We start from the raw sequence: 21,677 nt of genomic DNA, 5'->3' as shown, positions 1-21,677 counted from the left end.
TATATATATATACATATATATATATAGTAAATTTTCAAATGTACAATGACCATTTTGATATCTTGGGAGGCCATAAATTCTAGAAATTATATAATTTTATTTGTAGGAATTTCATTAAGCCTCCTTGCCTTCAATTTTACTTGATATTATAGTTGCAGTATTAGTACTTTTTGCTGTATTACAGTGAATGTTTTGTACAATGTGATTATTTCAAGAAATAAGAATTATGTGGTTGATATAAACTATAGTAATTGCTTTTGACATTAATTTGAACTTGTAATTGTGGTCAGATGACTAACGCAAAGTTGTTCAGAGAAAGAGTAAATATATACAATTATTTTTTATTTTATGGTTTTGGATAATCTTTCAAACAAAATATGATGGAAGCAGGAGTATTTATCTCACGTATACTTGCAAAACATACTGCAATATGGAGAAAAGATAAACAATTTCTAATCCCATATTAAAGTCATATTCATTCATCTAATTACTTCTAGTGGAGAAAAATTGTGTAATCTTCAATGTATTCTTTATTTTGGAAGATGACATTAATTCCCAAATCCTTGAGCTACTTTCTATTTCACCTTGGTCCAAAGATCTGTATGTTCTTGGTCCGTTTCAGTCTTGAGTACAATCTCCTTTCTCTTCTACCTGTCCCTAGTTTGGTGATGTGAGAAGGAGACCTTAGTGAGAGAGGAAGGGTGACGAAAAGTTACCCACAAGCGGAATTGTTATTTTATGGGATTTTTATAATGAATATATCTTAAAACCATTCAAAGCATAGCAGAGTTTGGCTGAGTGGTTGTAAAATGTATGCTGAGGGAGTATATGAAAGGAGTATCTAACACAGGAGTTTATATTTCTTCACTTCTGAGAGGTGTGGAAGTGTTGTAAAGGTTCAGAAATCCCTGGAGATATGAATAAGTACAAGGAAGGAAATAAAAAGACTTTCGTAGTTGATGAGTACCAGTTTAGTGATTGAGGATTCCTGGGAGATCAAAAAAACATTTAAAAAAGCGGTGAACTTTCTTATTGGTGCAAAATTTAAAACATCAGAATTATGTTTCTACATTGGCTGAAGTATTAGGTATTGACCTATTGAGAAATCTTAATCTACCTCCTGTTTTAAATTTTAAGATATAAAATTAGTTCTGTGATTCATGTTAAAATAATTTATTTACACTAAATGGCACACCACTGTCAAATTTCTTCAAGTGAGTGAACCAATTTAAGAGAAATACAGAATAATGACAGGAAAATATGATGTTTCAGAAGACCATGAAACTGTACAACTTATGTTATCCATGTTCTTGGAAACAGTAGTATATGGTATGTTTTTTTAAAAAAATAAATGCCATACGTATTACAGAGTAATCATGATATACAAGTTATTAGTTTAATATTTGTACAAGTAATGTTAGTTGTAATTTAAGGTTAATTTGAAGTTCCTTATAGTATATTTTGAATTATAAAATTTACCTATTTAATCTTATAGACGTTTTCAGGTTTTGCTGCTTTTCTAAGAAGAATCAACTAGATTTTGAGTTGAAATGGCACCAAGATGTATGACTGAACATCCCTACTCCTCTTTAATATGATTCTGCTTCCACTGTCCTTTAGTTAGTTGTGCTGGATGGATATTGGGATGCTGTTTCGAAGTTCTTTCTAATGCTGTTTTATAGTTCAGTCATTTTATGTAGTATAGAATATCTGGTATTCAAATTGTTAAATAAATTTTATTATAATGCTATTTTTCTGCTTGTTGTGCCTTCTCAATATATATGCTATCAGAAAACATAATAAAAACCCAGCAAACATTACTTTCCATTGGGATGTAATCAAATCAAATTGCAAAAAAAAAAAAGAAAAAAATAATGTTGCTTCTACAAAGCTTATAAAAAGACCATTTGGACAAATTCATAGAACTTAATATCATCTTGCCTAAAATTCTAACTTACTTCTAAAACGTTTGATGAATTAACAACATAAAAATAAGAAAATATTTCCATATAATAATAATACATTCTAGGCATCATGTTAGACACATTCTTTTTAATGTTATATTTCAGAGAGTACTGATAAGAACTGAGGTGCTATAGTCATATCAAATTGATAGTGTAAGTGTATTGATCTATGAAAATAGTAAAAGTAACAACAATGGTTAGACATTGATTAAATACTAGGCACTGTGATAAATAGTTTAAATGCATTATATCATTTATGCAGGCTATAGCACAAATAAGATCAAGTAGCTTGGTATCTGGTATTCAGGAGTATAGAAAGTGCCTGTAATAGAAAACACAAAATTAGATTTAGGATAAACTTAAAAACCTGGCTACCTGTTTGTTTTAATATGTTGTCAAAATTTCCTGCTGAGCTATTCAGTTTATGACTCTATATTTCTATTCAGTCATAATATCATTTTTAAAAATGTGATTTTAATTCTAAGTGTGACACTGAATATCCTGTTAATATTTTTTGTCCAATACATGTTGAATATGTCAAAAACTCAAAATATATAGTAGAATAGAGAAAACTGTCAGTTATTTTCTTTTTACTTCTAGTTAAAATTTAGTGTAACTCATGATACAGAGATATTACAACATAAAGAGAATATGGCTTTTATACCTATTAAATAATATAGAACAACCTAATATCGGGGGGTTTTTTTTGTTTTATGCTTCTAGCTGCTTGAAGAAAATATGAATCCATTCTCTATTTCTCAAGTAAAAATAAACAGATTTTTGTGTTACACAAGTTTGGTTCATTTTGTTTTCCAGGTGCAACAATCGAACACAGTGTATAGTAGTTACTGGGTCAGATGTATTTCCTGATCCATGTCCTGGAACATACAAATACCTTGAAGTCCAATATGAGTGTGTCCCTTACAGTAAGTATGAAGTTTATATTTTTTGCTTTCTCCAGCATTCCTCGTTGATGCTGAAAGACTACACATGGGAAAGAAGCATATGTTTATGGCCTACAAAACCATTATGCATGCAGAGCACTAACAGACTCGGGCCTTCAATTAGCTTCATGAAGTGTGGAAGGAAGCCATAGTGTGATGCTGGCCAAGTGTCTGTCTGTGTTCTTAAGTGTTTGGCTTTTAAGGCTAGTGTTTTTCCAGAAAACAAACTTGAATTAGCTATTCAATAGGGCTGATAGAAATCTGTACTTTTGCCCAATACCAGTTGCTGACAAATTGGTTTGGCTCACAGTTTTCTAAAGAAGGAATTGACTTCAGTTTTAATCGTGAGCTACTTGAATGGCTACCTGCTGTTGTGGTAACTTTAGTGCCTGATAAAAGCTACCATTGCAGAAACTGAGGCAAGCACTTCCCTTTTTGTTCCATCATTCTTGAGGGAGCATTGCTTTACTAGATTCACTGATGAAATCTTAATGCTAAATCAAATAGGTATAACAAAATCTTGCACGTATTTCTATTTTTAACTCTGTTAACATCATTTTTAAGATCCTACAGAGGGATATTTAAAATTCAGTTGAAAATTTTATAGGTAGGATAATTCCATGTCATTTTCCTTCAAATCTCAGAATTTATACTTCTAAATTATATTTTATACTTTTAATAGAAAAAAATTTACATTTTAGACAACTTAAAAGTTTGAATATATTACGTAATGTTCATAAGCTACATTGATAGTATTGTTGTCTTCTTATTAAACTGAAAAAAAAGTCATGTCACGTTAGTTTATGACATTTGAATTCATAGGCATTTGAATTAAAAGTTTTTTAGCAGCAATTTTAATGATTTGAGACAGTATTTGTACACTTCCCCCCTAAAAAAAATTGGATTAACCAAATAATGAAATTGCTGTTTCCGTATCCTCCGAAACTAGATTACTAGTTCTGACAGAGTCATATATTCAAGCTCTCAATATTTGTAAAACCAGAGGGCCAATGCAGCTCTAGAAGACTGATCACATTCAACATTTAACACTTTCACACCATGTGCTATGCCTCACTCTCCCCAACCCCTCCTGTTTTCTTTCTTTTTTTTTGTCTTTTTTACTGACCGGTAACAGGATCGCAACCCTCGGTGTCACGCCCGTACTGGGGACCGGCAACGGAATCGCAACCCTCGGTGTTGCGCCCGCACCGTGCTCAACCAGTGAGCGGGAACCGGTCTCCACATGGGATCCGAACCCTCGACGGGAGCGCCGCCGCGCTCCCAAGCGGCGCACTCTCCAGTGCGCCACTGGGCCGGCCCCCAAATTCTGATAGATATGCTATGTCCGGTATGGTAGTAATACATTCTCACACATCCTTGTGAAGGCACTCTTTCTCTCCTCTCTGCCACAGTTTTGATAAATTAAACTGGCTTTTTGTATTACCAGTTAAAGGCCAAACACAAATTAACTTTTCATCCTTGCTCTGTGTTCCTGTGTTACTGTGAAATGGATGCTTTTTATGTTTTCAGTATTTTCTATACCATTTGTAGGATTGGAAGCCTACTGAGTGCACTGATCTTTATATCATTTCTCCTGTGTGTAGTGTTGGTGGCTTACATAATCATTCTCTTATGCCACTAGAGGAACATTGTATTCTTTTGAGCTAACCAAAATTTTGTTCCATAAAGTCACTTGAATTTAGCATGGTTTCCGTCTTCAAATTAGAGAAGGAACACAGCATCCATTCCCAAACAGTGGAATCAGTCAGAGCTGCCAAGAATTGTGTCTTTCTGGAACCAGTTCCTGTAACCTAGCCTATAGACCAAAAACAGTGTTAAGCAAATATTATTTTCAGACTCCTAAGTTATTTCTTGCTCTGTTTAAGAAAGGAAAATGTGGATATCTTCTGGAACATCTAACTTTCAAAATTTTACTTTTTCAGTTCTCCAGAAGTATTGTACATTGTGCACTAAACTTGCAAATAGCTATACTCAGAGAAGTATTTGTTCTTTTTAGATTTTGTCCTTTAAAATTTTTAAAAACCCAGTAATTAATTTGCTGTTACCTTTCTAGATGTTTGCACGAGGCAGAAATAAGTCTATGGCTTTTTGTTTTAACCACTCTTTGTTAAAGAATAGAAGTAATTGTAATTCCTATATACTGTACAGTAGTGACACACTATAAATTACATGATTTCAACTAATATTAAAATTTAATGCAAAGGATCTTTGTAGATTATTCTGGTCTTATGTAGAACTGCATAACTCCTTTACCCATTTTTCTCTCCTTTTGTTTTTTTATCCTTCTATCCATTATATTCATTCTTTACACATGCTTTTATTTTAAGGGTCAAGCTTTCATTTTCTTCTTGTTTTTATAGTGTTTTTGTACTTTGTAACATTTGGATACCTCTTTTGCAGTTTACTTGTTAATAAAAATTGTCACCATCAGATAACATTTATAAGGTATTTTTTACCACTTGGCTTTATGGCAGTTTGTATACAGCAAATCCTCTAGGAGCTTATATATCTCAACTGTTTTGTCCTATTATAAAACAATTTCAGAAATTTTTCATTAGTTACAAAAATTTTATAATAAAGTTGCTCAACAGAAAACGTTAGAAATGCTGTTATCAGGTTTACTTTAGTATGTTTATGAACAGGCACATGCATTATTCGTGACATTTCTCCTTGCCCAGATAATGTCTGTGTCAAAAATGTATGTATATAGGGCATCCTTTATCATTGACAGAATATTAGGAATTGCATGTATTTAAAAGAAGTCTTAAGGACCTTGGAGGAAAAAGGAGAATCATCACCTTGGAATTTTGCATCGTACAGGCAGGATATGGTTTTCAATTTTGTACCCTCTTATTTCAAATTATTGTTTCTTTTACATATTGGCTACAAGTTTTATTTGATGAGAAAAAGTAGCTGTTATTGACTAAATTATTAATGAATAAACGTGTGAAATTATTCAAAATGAAATAGTGTGTCACTTCAGATACAGAGTATGTAGGCCGTAGTTAGTTTGGGTCAATTTTATGTCTTGCATATCCAAGTTGTCCTCCACTGCTGTTGGTGGGTCATGTACTTGTGTGTTTGGTCTATAGAAAAGTAAATGTATTGTTATGAATTAATTCATACAGTCTCTTAAGACAAGTTGCAGTATATATTTGGCATGTGATAAGGAATGCTAATTTCATTCATTTTATTGTATTTTTATGTTCTTCTGAGTTGATAGAATTTTGGCTGATTTGACAGATATCTATCCTTTGGGTTTTCATAAAAATTATAATGTAGGGACTTTTTTGTTTTAAATATCCATATTTAATACGGCACATCAGCCATCCAATGTTTTCTTAAATTATTTTTTTTATTTTTGCCCTTGGTGTTACTTTTCAGTTTTCATCAGAATTATAAATTATATAAATTCACATTTATTTTATTTTTCTTTAATGTAAGTGGTATCAGTTAAATTACAAATAAATATAAGACTTCCCTATTTGATATTTTGCTCAGTAACTGCACTGTCATTTTAGGGTATAAAATAAAAAAATTCAGCCATTTTCAATGAATGGAAAACATAAAATATACTTCATACATCTCTTATTGAACTTGTTTTAACTTCCGTTTTAATTCTTTTACATTTAATTAATTCATTTCAGTAAATCATTTCATTCCTTAGGGGAAAAAAATACAGCTATATGTAAATGAGCAGTCACAATGCTAATGATTTTTCTTATCCTCATTTTCTCACCACGCCCTTCCGTTATTGATTCTAAGGAGGTATAATATTGCTCTTCACTGAGGAGTAGTTTTAGGACAAGTGGTTTATAAAAAAAAGTATGGTTTCCAAGTCAGTAACATTGAATTTCTTCTATTTACCACATGTAGTCAGAATCGCCCAATATAGAACAAGTATGTTTCCTGAAAGTCGTTAAATAGACCAAGTTGGTTGGGGGAGGTTGTGGCTCTTTGTGGAAGGTTATGTGCTGCTCCTGTGGTGAAAATGTTTGCGTAGTATATTTCTCCCATAGGTATTACAGAAGGTCAGTATTTTATCTTGATGAATTATTGTAATTTTTAAAAATTAATCAAGCTAAGATCTTAATGAAATGTAAGACTACAGTGTCTTTGAGTAATCAGTTTGGAGATGCAGTGTTAGCATACCCTAATGCATTTTAATAAGGGAAGAGGGAAAAACACAGATATCAATGTGGGCATTTTATGAAATTCAGGCAACATACTTCAAACCTGCATACAATCTAAAATATTATTTTATGGTTTGTAATTATTAGAATACTATTTACCATCAAAGATCTTATATAGCATCCTTTCTACCTGCATAGTTCATTTCTTTACATTTGTAGTTTTTTTTGTTTTTGTTTTTCTCATGTAACTCTACTAATCAGGTTTGTTTTATGAAAGCATTTACCTTTTATGGGGTCTGTGGAGTCAAGGTATTTGCTTTGAATGCTTGATATGATTGTCACTGCATGCTAGCTTGCTTTCTTTGTAAACTGATGATGGTAGAAAATGTCATAATAAGCTAACCATAATTCTTTCTTCCTTTTTCTCCTTGCCTACTGTGCTTGCTTTTCCCTTGTATGTATTTGCTTACTTTTTTTAATAAACTTTCTATTACAAGTTTAAGATATATGATATAGAAAATTTAATAAGAATTTTATAATATAGAGTATATATAAACCTAAATAAATGAATTTACTAATTCTTAGTGGGGAAGAAGTTACTACCGTACCCCCACTCTTCAAAATCCTATTGGGGCTGTGGGGAGATTTATATATTCCTGAAAAGGGGACATTTTTATTATGATTAAGATGGATTTTTCTAGAAATAGAAAATAATAGAAAAACAGTATTTCTTCTTACATAAATATCTTTGGGAAAAAATGTAACCACATCAATATTTATTAACTTTTACCTGAACTCCAAATTGAGTTGTCATTTATATAAACGTATTTTCCTATTGTTATGCTTACCTAATTTAATCAATTTAGTAACTGAGTTCACATAAGATAAATGGGGATGATACACCTATGCATGCATTAATGCCTATAGCACATATATAGAAAGCAAAACTTGATAAGAATGCTGAGTGACTTTGGAAAGGCATGAGTATATATATATGCATTAGTGAAGAGTTTCATTATTTATTCAGGTACGCTAAGTGAAGCAACATGCCAGCAGATTTGTAATGCCTCTTTAATCTACTAAAATGATTGATCCATGTTCTTTTATGTAACTTTAGAATCTTTCTTCTGCTACGTTTTCCTGTTGTGTGTTTCTCTTTATCCAAAGTAGTACAGCTCTTATTCCTATATTTAGCATCTATTACAAATTCAGTCTTAGGCTAATACTCAATTTATCTTAATCTTTTTTCTTTTTTCCTTGCACCTTTTTTATTTTTCTTCCGATGCTTAAAATAGAAGTGGAGCAAAAAGGTAAATAACGTATACAGTCTGAACCCCAGCTCCCTGTTATGTGCCTTATGGATGTTAACCTCCTCCCTTCCCTTTTCCCACAACACTCCTATGTTAAAATAATCAACAGGATCTCATAAATGCACCTCATACAGAAGTCGACTGTTTACAATGAAATTATGACTGTTAAATCTGGTGATGGGGTAAAAATTCTGAAGTCTGCGAAGGGGAGCTGCCCTTTCTCTGTATCTTTTTTACGCTTTATCTCTTTTTCTGACACCCTTGAATATTTTCTTATTGAAGTGTCATCCTGCCTGGCTTCCAGAACCCTCTCCATAGCATGCCATGATTACAGGGTTTCCTGGTCGTTTCATCACTGCTTTCTTGTATTTACTTTCCTCTGCTCCTAATTGCATTTTCCAAATATTTATGTTCTTAAAATTGAAGTAACTTTGTTTTCAGTCTCACTTCTGTAAAAGTTCTAAGTAAGCCTTTTCACTGGGTTTTCTGTTTTATTTGCCTTGTTTTGTGGTATTGCTTTTGCGGGCTCATAGGTGGGCTAGTGGTTGATGGGTATAAAGTCTGGAATAAAATTAAATACTTTATACATTTTTAGGCACAAGCTCAAAGTTTTAAAGCATAAATTACCAAATTATAAGAAAAGCACAGCAAAAATTTACATTGTTATCTCAATTATGAATGATCTTTATTTAAGCTTGTATTTGTAAAAATAAACCCCAGCCACTTTGTATGCTGGTACATTGATTATGGTAACTTCAAAAAACAAGGGTAATATTTGTATTAAGTATACATTTTGGTAAAATTGAGTGCTAATAAAATGAATTTTTCTTTTTTGACTTGTAATTATTAAAACTTATGTTTGCCTGTGTAATTTTTTAATTTGGTTTAATTTTTGTCTTTTCTCTGTGACTGTTAGTTTTTGTGTGCCCTGGGACCTTGAAAGCAATTGTGGACTCACCATGTATATATGAAGCAGAACAAAAGGCAGGTGCTTGGTGCAAAGATCCTCTTCAGGCTGCAGATAAAATTTATTTCATGCCCTGGACTCCCTATCGTACTGATACTTTAATAGAATATGCTTCTTTAGAAGATTTCCAAAATAGTCGTCAAACAACAACATATAAACTTCCAAATCGAGTAGATGGTACTGGATTTGTGGTATATGATGGTGCTGTCTTCTTTAACAAGGAAAGAACGAGGAATATTGTGAAATTTGACTTGAGGACTAGAATTAAGAGTGGCGAGGCCATAATTAACTATGCCAACTACCATGATACCTCACCATATAGATGGGGAGGAAAGACTGATATCGACCTAGCAGTTGATGAAAATGGCTTATGGGTCATTTATGCCACTGAACAGAACAATGGAATGATAGTTATCAGCCAACTTAATCCATATACTCTTCGATTTGAAGCAACATGGGAGACTGTATATGACAAACGTGCTGCATCAAATGCTTTTATGATATGCGGAGTGCTCTATGTGGTCAGGTCAGTTTATCAAGACAATGAAAGTGAAACAGGCAAGAATGCAATTGATTATATTTACAATACCCGATTAAACCGAGGAGAATATGTAGATGTTCCCTTCCCCAACCAGTACCAGTATATTGCTGCGGTGGATTACAATCCAAGAGATAACCAACTCTATGTGTGGAACAATAACTTCATTTTACGATATTCTCTGGAGTTTGGTCCACCTGATCCTGCCCAAGGTAAGAATGTTTGCTTGCTAATGTTTATGTCACTTTATGAACAGCTTACTTTTAAAAGACTTTGAACATTTTTTTCTTGTCTGTTTTCTTCCCCAAACACAAAGGATAATGGTGTGGCACATTTTAGCCTTTCTTTGGTTCATTTACTTTTTCTGAATTTCTTTACTGATTGGCTTCAAGAAATTGTAGCATCATTGGTCAGTTCAGTTTTTCATTGCTAAAAAAGGTGATACCAACTACAAACCTGTTAGCTTTGGTTTTTTTTTTTCTTTTTTGCTACCTGACTTCTGGATTACAATCTATGTGCAGACCTTGTAACTTCTTGGCGCCAGTGGTTAAAAGAAATGTATGTTAGGAAGTCCCAGGAGAGTGGATAGACTTTGACGTATAATGCCAGGCATAAGTGTTCTGAAGTTTTGGCATCTGTTCTCTGGGTAGGAGAGGGAGTCATCCAATGTCTTCTAGACCATCATATAAATTACATATTTTTGCTTCCTGATAAATTAGTGACAGTTTTAATATTTCTGTGACTCTGTCACACATGAACTAAGTAAATCATCCCAAGTGATGATTTATAATGACAGGTCTGCTAGCATTTTTTGATTTGTGTTCTGTTTAGATATCTTTATGGAGGATCATTACTTCAGAAATTAATGCTAAATTTTTGGAAGTATATTTTGGTTTGTCAAGTGAATTTAGTTCTGTGGGAAATAATTTGAGGGTAAATTAAATGAATATTTCATTAAAACAAGATTAGCTTGTACTCGTGACAAAAGTGTAACCTGTTAATGCATTATTACAGAGCTTTCTCTAATTATAAGTCTTTCCTATTTGAGCAATGATGTCTATGTGTTTGAGTTCTGAAGTAATATTTCAATATACTGAGTTAATTGGAATTTTCAAGTTATTGAGTTACTTCAGAATTTTAGGAACTTAAAAAGTTCTTTGGAGAGATCTCTTCAACAAGGTGGAGCAGAAGTTAATGTCTTCTGTTAAAGAAATACACATACTTAAATATACACACATATTTTAAGATACAATATTACTAAGTTCTAAATATTGACACACAGTCTGGACCTCAAAAACAGAAATTGCAGCCTTTCATAATTGAATTTCTAATTTGAGTCATGATAGAATACCAAAATATGTGAATTTTGTTTTATAAAATAAGAGCAGTAATGATGTTTGACTTACTTAGAGTATAGCCCCTTTTTCTCTAAATCATGTGTGTCTAGAGTTTCTTTGCTTAAAGCTGTAACAGTAATGTCCCTATTCAATTTTCAACAATTAAGTCTTCTTTTAGGGCATGAAATCTTTATTGATAGTATCTTAGAATTTTAAAATTCAGATATATTTGTTTGTTCTTGAGGCCAGCAATGTGGAATATTTCACAAATCTGTTGTTTTTCCAAAAGCTACTGCAATCTTCAGTTCTTCTCCTTTATCCTATCGGTTTGACAAAAGGCCAACATCATGCATTGACAGACTTTAGGCATTGGCTAAAATTGTATTGATCCTAGTGTTAACAGTTTTGTAACTTGTTTTACCCTGATAGCTGTTACATTTGTCTTGGGTAGTCTTTTCTCCTCCGTAGGAAAAAAAAAAGAAAAATATGCTTTAGAAATTGCAAATTTATAATCAAACACCTGAAGGATTGTAAATAGAGTACAGATTCAATTCAACAGAAATATCATTACCCATCTACTTGTCACAAAGTATTTCATTGAATACAAAGATGAGTAATATGTTTTTCTCCACATGTGGCAAATATTCTAGTAAATAATTTGATCCATTTCAGATGAAAAAGCCTTTGATAATTTACATGCTTTTTGGAAAGAGTAATTACCAGCTTTGAAAATGAGAAACTTAGACATATGTAGCAACTATTTGTTCCTACAGCTGTGTTTTGTCATCCAAAATAGTTATTCATTCTTAAACGTTCCCAGAATGTGAAAATTCATACTGACCCCTTATTAAACTCTTTGTGATACACAGTTTTATCTGACCTAAATTTCTCTTGCTGCATGTTTGACCCATATTCTTATTTTTATAATTTGTCTTCATAAGCTTTCAGAGATGCCTGTCTGTCTCATCCAAGCTGCTTGCTGTTTACATGCAGGTGGGGCTTTGTAGAACTGTTCTGGCCCATAAATTTAGGTCAAACCAGAAAGCTACTGTCAGCTTTCCAGAAGCAAGATCTGAGAAACTGATAGGACAGAGCAATCAGATAAATCAGGTCTTTGCCTGTCATAAAGCAGTGACTGACTTATTTTTGCTAAAATTATCAGTTAAAGTCTTATGTACTGGAATTGCTACCATGTATCTGGCCAGAGCATAAATTGTGCTATAAAATTATTCATTCATTTTTCATTGTGAATTGTTTCATAGTATATTAGCTTCAGTACCTTTCCCCATTTATATATAAATGCACACCTTTTCATTCCTAACAGTGCACACATATTATTTCTGTGCCCTGATCTGTTTTTTAACTTTGAATTTTTAGCTTTATGTGATCCCTGCATAGCTGATTTGCTCCATTCCTCTAAAGTACTTCTGGATTTCTACTTTCACCATTTCCCTCTTCAAAGTGGATTTAGGAAAAATGCTTAGAAATTCTGTTTTATTTTAACTGTTTTCCATTTCTTAATCTGGTTTGCTTTGTATTTACCTAATTTTTCTGCAAATTTGATGTCCCTTATATTATCATGGAAATGCTGTGTCTTTGTGCGGGTTGAGACGTTCCTGAATATTTGCCTTGACTATGAAATAAGACACTTCAGTAATAGGAATGAAATTTTTTAGCTAGAGAGCCAGTTTTGTTTATATTTAGGAAGAGTTTAGCATAGAATACATATTTCCTGAAATGTCTTTTCACTGATAAAGAATTCTCTATAAGACATGATCAGTTTTTTTAGACATTGAATAAGGGTAAATTTAATGAATGCTCATTTTTGCCTTACCCCAGGCTACAAACTCACTCTAGCTGGAGTTCATTCAGTGAACAATGGGTGAGTTCTTGGACCTTGGTGAGGGGAATATTATTATCCTTAACATAAATGGATATTGTCCTCAAACAATTTTATGCAGGAAAAAAACCTGGTGATTAATATCAAGTTCTTAGTAAACACTACCATAGTAAATTGATTCATTCTGTATATGTTTATGTGTTTATTAGCATCGTTTCTTAGATGTCTGTACTCAATAAATGGTAGGCAGCATGCTAAATCAGTTAATCTGGGTGCTCGATATTGTGAGTTGTGTTTCCTATTACCATTCAGAGTGTATTCTTGAGTTTCCAACCTTTTGTCACATAAATTTCATTATGAAACTTTTTTTTTTTTTTCCTTTTTTCGTGTCCGGCAACGGATCACAACCCTCAGTGTCACGCCCGTACCGGACCGGCAATGGGATCGCAACCCTCGGTGTTGCTCCCACACCTTGCTCAGCCAGTGAGCGGGAACCGGTCTGCATGTGGGATCCGAACTGTAGCAGTGCGCCACCAGGCCGGCCCTCATTATGAAACTTTTTATCGTTTATTGCTCTAGTCTTATCTTCCCGCATCTTTTCTTCTCTTAGAGATTTACAAAGAACACAGTATCAATTAAATGTTCAAAACTAAGTGGAAGTTACTTTGTGGGATGCCATACTTTTCCAGAGTCTATGAAAATCTTTTACCTAGAAGAGTAAGATCATAGCATTTAAGAGTGTGGACAAGTGACCTTAAACAGATAACTTAACTTCTCCATGGCTCAGTTTCCTTACTGTAAAAGGAAGATAATGATAGTGCCTACTTCATGGAGTTGCGGTAAAGATTACATAAGATAATCTGATGATCCAGGAAAGGTGATTGGCACAGCACCTATAACATAAATGCTGAATAAGTATAAACATTTCTCATTATCAAATGCCCTTTTGGGACCTTTCTCCACCTGTGGAAAACAAATATTAATTTTCAGAAATACCTCTGCATTTCTAGCTTCAACATTAGAAAAAATTGCTTACCTTGAAGTATTGCTAAACTTCAACCTTGTGGAAATCCCACAAATTCTGGTTGTTCCCCTAAAGGGTTTAATTATGTCACTAAAAGTGTACTTTCTTGTTCATTTTTATGATTTCCCAATATTTCACTGAACATGTCAATTCGCTTTAAACGTCTTTTGATGATGAAAAGGTGAAAAGGTATGAAAATATATTATAAAATAATACATAGAAACATGGCTATACTATATATGGTTGCATGAAACTTTGTGCTTTTAATGGAGGTCATTTTATTATCTACCTTGACTCAGATATTATGAATCTTTACTGATGCTTAGGTAGTGAAATCACTAATTGTAGTATTAATATATATTTAAGTGATTAAATTTGTACTAATTCAGTGTCTAGGGATACGTGAGGTGATATGGCGTAACACTAAACCACTTTGTTCTGCTCTTTTCTCTTTTTGCTCTGATTCCCCACTCCCCTTTAAGAGTTGATTCAGCAGCAGTAGTTTGACACTTCTGCAAAAGATTGTGATGTTTTTGACAAATGTTAATTGAGAAAGCACTGAAAGCCTGGCTGTATTGTAATCAAAAGAAAATTACAGAGGTTTAAGAAGTTGTCAGGCAAGTGCTGTACAGAAAAAGTAGACAGGTTTGAATAGGTTTCTGCAGCAGCTGGCTAAGCATGATGTTTGACTAATGTACATAGGCATCTCTCATAGGGTCAATAAATTATGCCTTGGAAATAAAACACATGCTTAAGAAGTTTTTCTTGACATAGAGGGGGAAAAGCAGTTGATAACAAGAAGTTTGGCACTACTAAAGAACTAGAACCTGCTCACTGCTTTTTCTGATAAACTTATTATATTCTCAGCTGTGTCAGAATTATATAAAAAGTATTTATGGACCAGAGCTTAAAATATTAATTATACCAGTGATAATATGAACTTGTTTTCTGATAAGTTTTAATGTTCTAGCTTGTATCTCATGTATTGAGAAAGCATAAAATAAGTTAAAATTTTTATAAGATGATTTAAGAAAAATAACTTTTAATTTACTTTACTCTAACAATTTAAATTTGAAGCATCATATATGTACAGTTTTAAGAGCCAGTAATCTGTAAAAGTTGATAAAACTTTAGTGTGATGTCCTGTATCAGATTTTAAATGGTAGCATTAAATTTTTAGTGATAGATTTTTTGTTGTTGTTTAAATTAATTAAATGGTAATTAATGGAGAAAACATTGAGCATAATTATTTTTTAACCTAGTGGATTTAACAGTTTCGAAATAATATTGGAAGGCAAAAATAACCTTTTAAAAAAAATAAAAACATTTTCTGCTATTAAATGTATAACCATAGTTTCTTTTATATTCTCTGTTAAGGGTCAATAAGATATGGAAGGGTTTTTTTTTTTTTTTTTCTGAATTAGGAATGATTTGATCTAACCCTTTATCTTGATAAGATAGAGGTGATTCCATTATTACCTCTGACCAGAACTAGCTGTTTGTTCACCCATACCTTTTCAAAAGTAAAGACACCAAAGCCTGAGATGTTTCCTTACTAAAACAGTACAAGCATACCAGGCTTATCTTCTGTTTGGGTCTAATCAGGCATGTTCAGAAATCTCAAGAATGAATGGCTGCTGGGTGGAAAGATGTCACAGTATTTTCTTGCAAGATGTAGAGTGGGTGACTAAGTTTTTTTATTGTCCTTATTATATATAATTGTCAGACTTCTGTTGATACTTTGAATTTGATTGTTTATAGTATGTTTATATAAGAATAGAATTTTTCTAAATTAAACTGTCCTTCATTTCCTGTTAGTATATGATGAAATTATACTTAAACTATACTATCAAATATTTCATTGAGAAGTAAACCTAATACAGAGTCATACAACAAAAGCTATAGTAAAGCCTAAGCTACCATCTCTTAGCCAACAATACGAATAAATTGGAATAAATGAGGAGATTTATTCTTCCTCCCACCCTATGGTGTTGCCAGTATTTCTCATTTCATTGGTTTGGGGGCCAATGAATGGGTAGGGTTTTGTGTTTGTGTGCATGTGTACATTCACATGTGTATGGCTGTATATGAGTGGGGGGGGTGTGTTTGAGATTAATATACTCATCTTTTTTCCATAGTGCCTACCACAGCTGTGACAATAACTTCTTCAGCTGAGCTGTTCAAAACCACAGTATCAACCACAAGCACTACTTCACAGAAAGGCCCTATGAGCACAACTGTAGCTGGATCACAGGAAGGAAGCAAAGGGACAAAACCACCTCCAGCAGTTTCTACAACCAAAATTCCTCCTGTAACAAATATTTTTCCCCTGCCAGAGAGATTCTGCGAAGCGTTAGACGCGAGGGGGATAAGGTGGCCTCAGACACAAAGGGGAATGATGGTTGAACGACCATGTCCCAAGGGAACAAGAGGTATTTCCTGTAAAATACCATACATATATTTTAAAATTTAGCGAGTAGGTTCTGAATTACATGGAATTAACTTTATTTGAAGAAAGAGCTATTTACAATAGCTAACGTTATTTTGTTACTTCAGCTTCTGCAGACAACTTAAAGGTTTTTAAACTATAGAAATCTTTTAAGGTCAGGCATTGAATTACCTCTCCCTCTTAAAGACCTAGGTCATGCCTGAGGTTTGTGCCCAAGGACTCTAGTGAGGCTTCCTTACAGCTGTCTTTCTTATTAAAAGCGCCATTTTAGATGAGTCCCAGGAAAATCAAGAGCTTTTTGTTTGTTTGCTGTAAATGTCTGATATTTCTGTGCAGACTTTATATGTACTGTTTATAATCTGCATTATACCCTGCATTTTGTCAGTTATTGTCAACTACTTCCATTAGCATTTATTCAAAATTTAACATGCAGAGTAGGATCATCAAAGCTGATTTCCCGAATGCATGCAGAAAAATGGTTTCAATTTCACTGCTGTTTTCTACATCTGTTGTAGGAACTGCCTCGTATCTCTGCATGGTTTCCACTGGAACATGGAACCCTAAGGGCCCCGATCTTAGCAACTGTACCTCACACTGGGTAAATCAGCTGGCTCAGAAGGTTAGTTGGAACCTTTTATATGATACACATTGGTGATTTAGGGCTTTAACTTCTGACATAAATAATTTAGCTTTGTACGTTAAAGCCAGCTTCATTGCCCTTTGTTCAGTATAAAAGTAAAAAAATATGCATAGTTTTGTCTGTAAAGTATTTATTGAAAGTTACATATGTTCTGGAGTGTGCTGTTTTTTATGTTAAGCTCTTTAATGAGTACATACTTGTTTAATTTCATTCATATTTAGTTTGTTCTATTTCTTTTGATGTTCATAAGACAAATAGTGCATTGGCCTAATAAATCAAATATCATAAAGTTTGCAACTGAATCCACAGAATACAAGCAGATGTTTATATCATACATGATTATGATGGAATTAGTAAAAATGACTTTTAAAAAGTTATTAGTAATTTTAATATTACAGTGTAATGCAGCACCATTTTATTTTTTCCTTCTCCATCTACCTTCTTGCAGTACAAACACTAGATAATAACCCTCAGAATCATACTGATTACATTCTGATTTAAATTCTGGACCAGAGGAAAAAATAAGGTTTTTAAATAACAATTTAAAATGTTTGCAGTGCAATGAAAGAGCTGACTGAAAAATTTTTTTAAAGGATTTGTTTTCCTTTTTTGTTGTTGTTGTTTCTTTTAAATGTCTGGTTAAGGGTTTCTTTTGTGTGTTGAGGATCTAAGAGTCTTTAATCTTCTGAGATGAAGAGAAAGTTATTGGTCTCAATTAGTTGCAGATTTTGACATATTTGCAAAATTTTTTTTTTTAAACAACAACAAAGGTACTCAAGGAGAACTAGAAGCTGCAAACAGAACAGGAAGTCTTACTGAGATAATACAAATTGTCATTGCAGATCAGAAGTGGAGAAAACGCTGCTAGTCTTGCCAATGAACTGGCTAAACATACCAAAGGGCCTGTGTTTGCTGGGGATGTGAGTTCTTCAGTGAGATTGATGGAGCAGTTGGTGGATATCCTTGATGCTCAGCTCCAAGAACTGAAACCTAGTGAAAAGGATTCAGCTGGACGGAGTTATAACAAGGTAGGAATAACTTTTCTGTTATTTTAAATTAGAAATTAGACATTTTGTATGGCAGCTCATGATTCTTCTAGCAGTTGGCTGCCAAACCTCTGGCCCCCTGGACATAACCTTAGACACAAAACTTCTAATTTGGTTCATTCTTCCCAAGGAAGAATTGCAGTTGTGAAAGGAAGAACATGGTGGCGGGTGGGAAAGTGTAAATGATGTTCATTACCTGACAGAGATCATAGTTGGTGGCAAACTTCATCTGTCTGATGATTGTGGTCAGTACTGTCACTTTAGAATGTTTGATCTACACTTGGAGAGATTATATGTTTTACAATTGATATACTTTGTATTCTGATACATGCAACTTTTATGATTGCAGCAAAATTGTGACATATAGAAGAATATAAGTCACTGAAATACTCCTTTCAATGGCAGCTTTTGGGAGAAGGACAAGTTTCCCTCTCCAGGAAAATATTGTATCAATGCTATTAATTTTTCCTGTGACAGAAATTTCATAGTTAATTTTCACCACATTATAAGTGTTTATATTAGCTTTATATGAACCCCAAATCAGTGGCTAATGTGGTTTTAAAAGGTAAAAATGAACTTTTTTTTTTTAACCATAATATATATTTTGCCTCCTTTTTTGTCAATATACTCTGGATTAGTATACTTCATAAAGTACAGCTAAAAACTGTAAACAAGAGTTTGGGCAGTCAGTGAAGACTCACAAGACATTTCAGAGGACTGACCTGTGCATCATAAATCTTGAGCTCCAGAGAACACCCTCTTAGTTTTTGAGGATTTCTTCTTTCCTCATTTTCAACAGATAAAATCTAACTGCTGATTTTCTTTTCTTTTACTTAAAAGCTCCAAAAACGAGAGAAGACATGCAGGGCTTACCTTAAGGTATCTCTCCTGTGCTGTCACCCTGCTTTCTCCCTTCTTCAGCTACCTGCCACGCTTTATCATCTTGCTGCATGATCCAATGTATTTCAGTCTTTGATAATTATATAATGTGCCCCATATCAGCTGTACAAATGTTGGCTTTTCACAGGTATATTACTCTCAGAATTAGCAAATAATTTATTTTAATAATTTTTGCTGTTTTTCCATTCATCCAAAAGTACAAGAACTTTAATGAAATATCCTCTTAATTGGAAAGTAATCACATAATCTCTTTGTTTCCTGTTGTTATCTCTGTGGATTAAAAAACAACTTGAGTAAAACAGCTATGATATATTCTTGGCAGCTTATCATATCAAAGACTGGTGTAGTCATAATGTATGTGCATGAAAAAGTCACTGCTTTATAATCTCTGTGGTGTACCCTTAAATAAAATAGGCTTTGTCCTGAAATTTTTAGGAGTCATTTCTAGAATTGGGTTGATGTGAGGATGGGTTAGTAGAAATGAAATATAAATCATGTGACAGTGATATCAGTATATCTTACATAATGTTTTTTATCAGGCTAATAGAAACAGAAAGGCTATCTTTGGCTCATTGTACACTCCAGCCAGTTTTTGTCCCTGGTATATCCAGGTAATAGGAAACATGCTGAGGCTAACAATGGAATTTGGTCATGCTAGTTCTGTGTGATAGATCAGTATACTAATACCAAATTGCATTTGATTTGTTCTGTGAATTTTAGAAGTTGCTTTTGGGAGGATAGTTTTTTTCTACCCTTACTCTCCTGGAGACTATAACCATGGTAAATCAAACCTTGAAGAACTAATCTGTATACTGTAACAACAAAACAAAAGAACTTTTGTAGTTTCATAGAATAGAGGTTATTCAAAAGCCATCACTTCACTAATTTTGGTTGGCAAAGTCTAGAAAAAAATGGCATCTCACTAAGTAATAGACATTGTTGGAACCAAAAACTTTACAAGAAAAGACAGTAGGAAAGTCTGTTTTGGGGTACTAATGTTCTAAGTGTCCCTTTTAGCCTATCTAATGGGGGCAAAGAAATAACTGCTGAAGTCTATGGAATTTTTCAAGCTCAAGCATTCAGTTCACCTTCAAGATATTAGTTAATGTATGAAATGCAATAATTGGTATGTTGCCCAGGACATATATCTCAGTGGGAAAAGAATAGCTTTTTTTTTTTTCCCTTTGGCAAGAAGAGGCTATTTTAGGACTATGATTAGGCTAATGATCATTTTGATCTCACTAGAAATGTACAAATGGTAATAAATAAAGGAGTGTTTCAAATTAATAAAACCGTGTCATCAGCAATTTATGTATATACATTGTATATTTCAGCATGACCTTAATTTCTGACCAGTGTCATTTTTAGTATGTCTCAAATGAGCTTTTCTGTTCAGATAAGACTAATAAAACTCCTTAAATTACAAATCAGAAGCTGACTTACACTATGCAAATGAAGCAAGTTCCCACTTTGTGACAGAGGATTCATTTGTAACTTAGATTAGAAGCTCCAGTCTGAATTTCTTGGTGACTGATGAATCTGGCCTCAGCAGACCAATTTCTGTTCCACTCTAGTTAATGGCTGCAGCAGTATCAATGTGAGCATTTGGACTATTCTGTCTCCTGTTAGAGAGAGAAAAAAGCCTTTAACACCAATTGGAAGTATCTTCCACCTGCCAGGAAGGTCGTGGTGGCTCACAAAGCAGACAGAACGAGGATATTAAGATGGATTAAGCTAATTAATCTTACTCTGACAGTAGCCTCAAACAATTTTTCCCCCTGCTTATTTCAATATGGTACCACAAACTACCAATTTTTATTGTTGTTCTTTGTACAATGTATGCTCTTTGTTCCTCAGTGATTAGTAATATATCAACACAATTTATGTATGGGCTTAATGACACATTATGACTAGATAAATAGAATACAGTAAATGAACTTAGTGACTTTAGCTATCCAAGGCCTAGTCAGTGTGTAGGTACATACAGCAAATATCAGAATAAGAGCCTGACTTCAATTTATTAACTGATTGGGTTGTATTTTTATTTAATGTTAGTTTGTATGGTAAAAAATTAAACCTACATGAGTATTTACAAGTTGGATGTTTGTGAAGATTTTATTCTGCTTTTCAGTTTTCAATAAATTATCAGTACAGGTTTAAAATATTTTGATTGCTTTCTTTAAAAGCAGACTTTTTTATGAATTAAGGTATATTCTCAAGTGTTTATTAGCTGAACAGGGAATTGGAAGAGTGAAAATGTTCACAGATAATTTATAAAATTTTGGTTGTTATTATAGTTCAGGTTCCAAAACAATATTGTGTAATTTTCAAACATAAATATTAGTCTACTCCAGAGACATCAGTATTTTTTATTTAGAACTTTCAAGTCTTAAGATTTTAAATAGGATGACTTTAGTAGCTGTGACCGTACATGTAACAGTAATGCTGCAGATTAAGAGCGACACTGGTTGTTGTATTTCTTTTCAACAATTGAGGTATGATTAGATAAAGAGAAACAAGCCCCCTTTCTACTCCTACTCTTTGCAGTCAAATGGCAGTCTGCC

At 33.2% G+C, this 21,677-nt stretch overlaps 1 protein-coding gene across 16 annotated transcripts in view; it reads left to right on the top strand.

Moving 5' to 3' along the window:
• Positions 1 to 21,677, top strand: part of LPHN2 (latrophilin 2) — a 188,029-nt gene that overhangs the window by 130,172 nt on the left and 36,180 nt on the right. For 7 of the 16 annotated variants that reach the window (XM_008568333.1, XM_008568341.1, XM_008568331.1 and 4 more), the window contains exons 4-10: positions 2,781 to 2,890; positions 8,361 to 8,372; positions 9,289 to 10,089; positions 16,217 to 16,510; positions 17,043 to 17,146; positions 18,010 to 18,195; positions 19,054 to 19,092. In XM_008568333.1, the coding sequence (XP_008566555.1) occupies positions 2,781 to 2,890; positions 8,361 to 8,372; positions 9,289 to 10,089; positions 16,217 to 16,510; positions 17,043 to 17,146; positions 18,010 to 18,195; positions 19,054 to 19,092 (1,546 nt within the window). The remainder of the gene's footprint in view (positions 1 to 2,780; positions 2,891 to 8,360; positions 8,373 to 9,288; positions 10,090 to 16,216; positions 16,511 to 17,042; positions 17,147 to 18,009; positions 18,196 to 19,053; positions 19,093 to 21,677) is intronic. The other 9 variants (XM_008568343.1, XM_008568336.1, XM_008568334.1 and 6 more) reach the window with 3 other exon arrangements.

Source organism: Galeopterus variegatus, unplaced genomic scaffold (genome assembly GCF_000696425.1).
Source record: "Galeopterus variegatus unplaced genomic scaffold, G_variegatus-3.0.2 Scaffold401, whole genome shotgun sequence".
Taxonomy (NCBI): Eukaryota; Metazoa; Chordata; class Mammalia; order Dermoptera; family Cynocephalidae; genus Galeopterus; species Galeopterus variegatus.
This window is presented reverse-complemented; position numbering and strand designations above follow the sequence as displayed.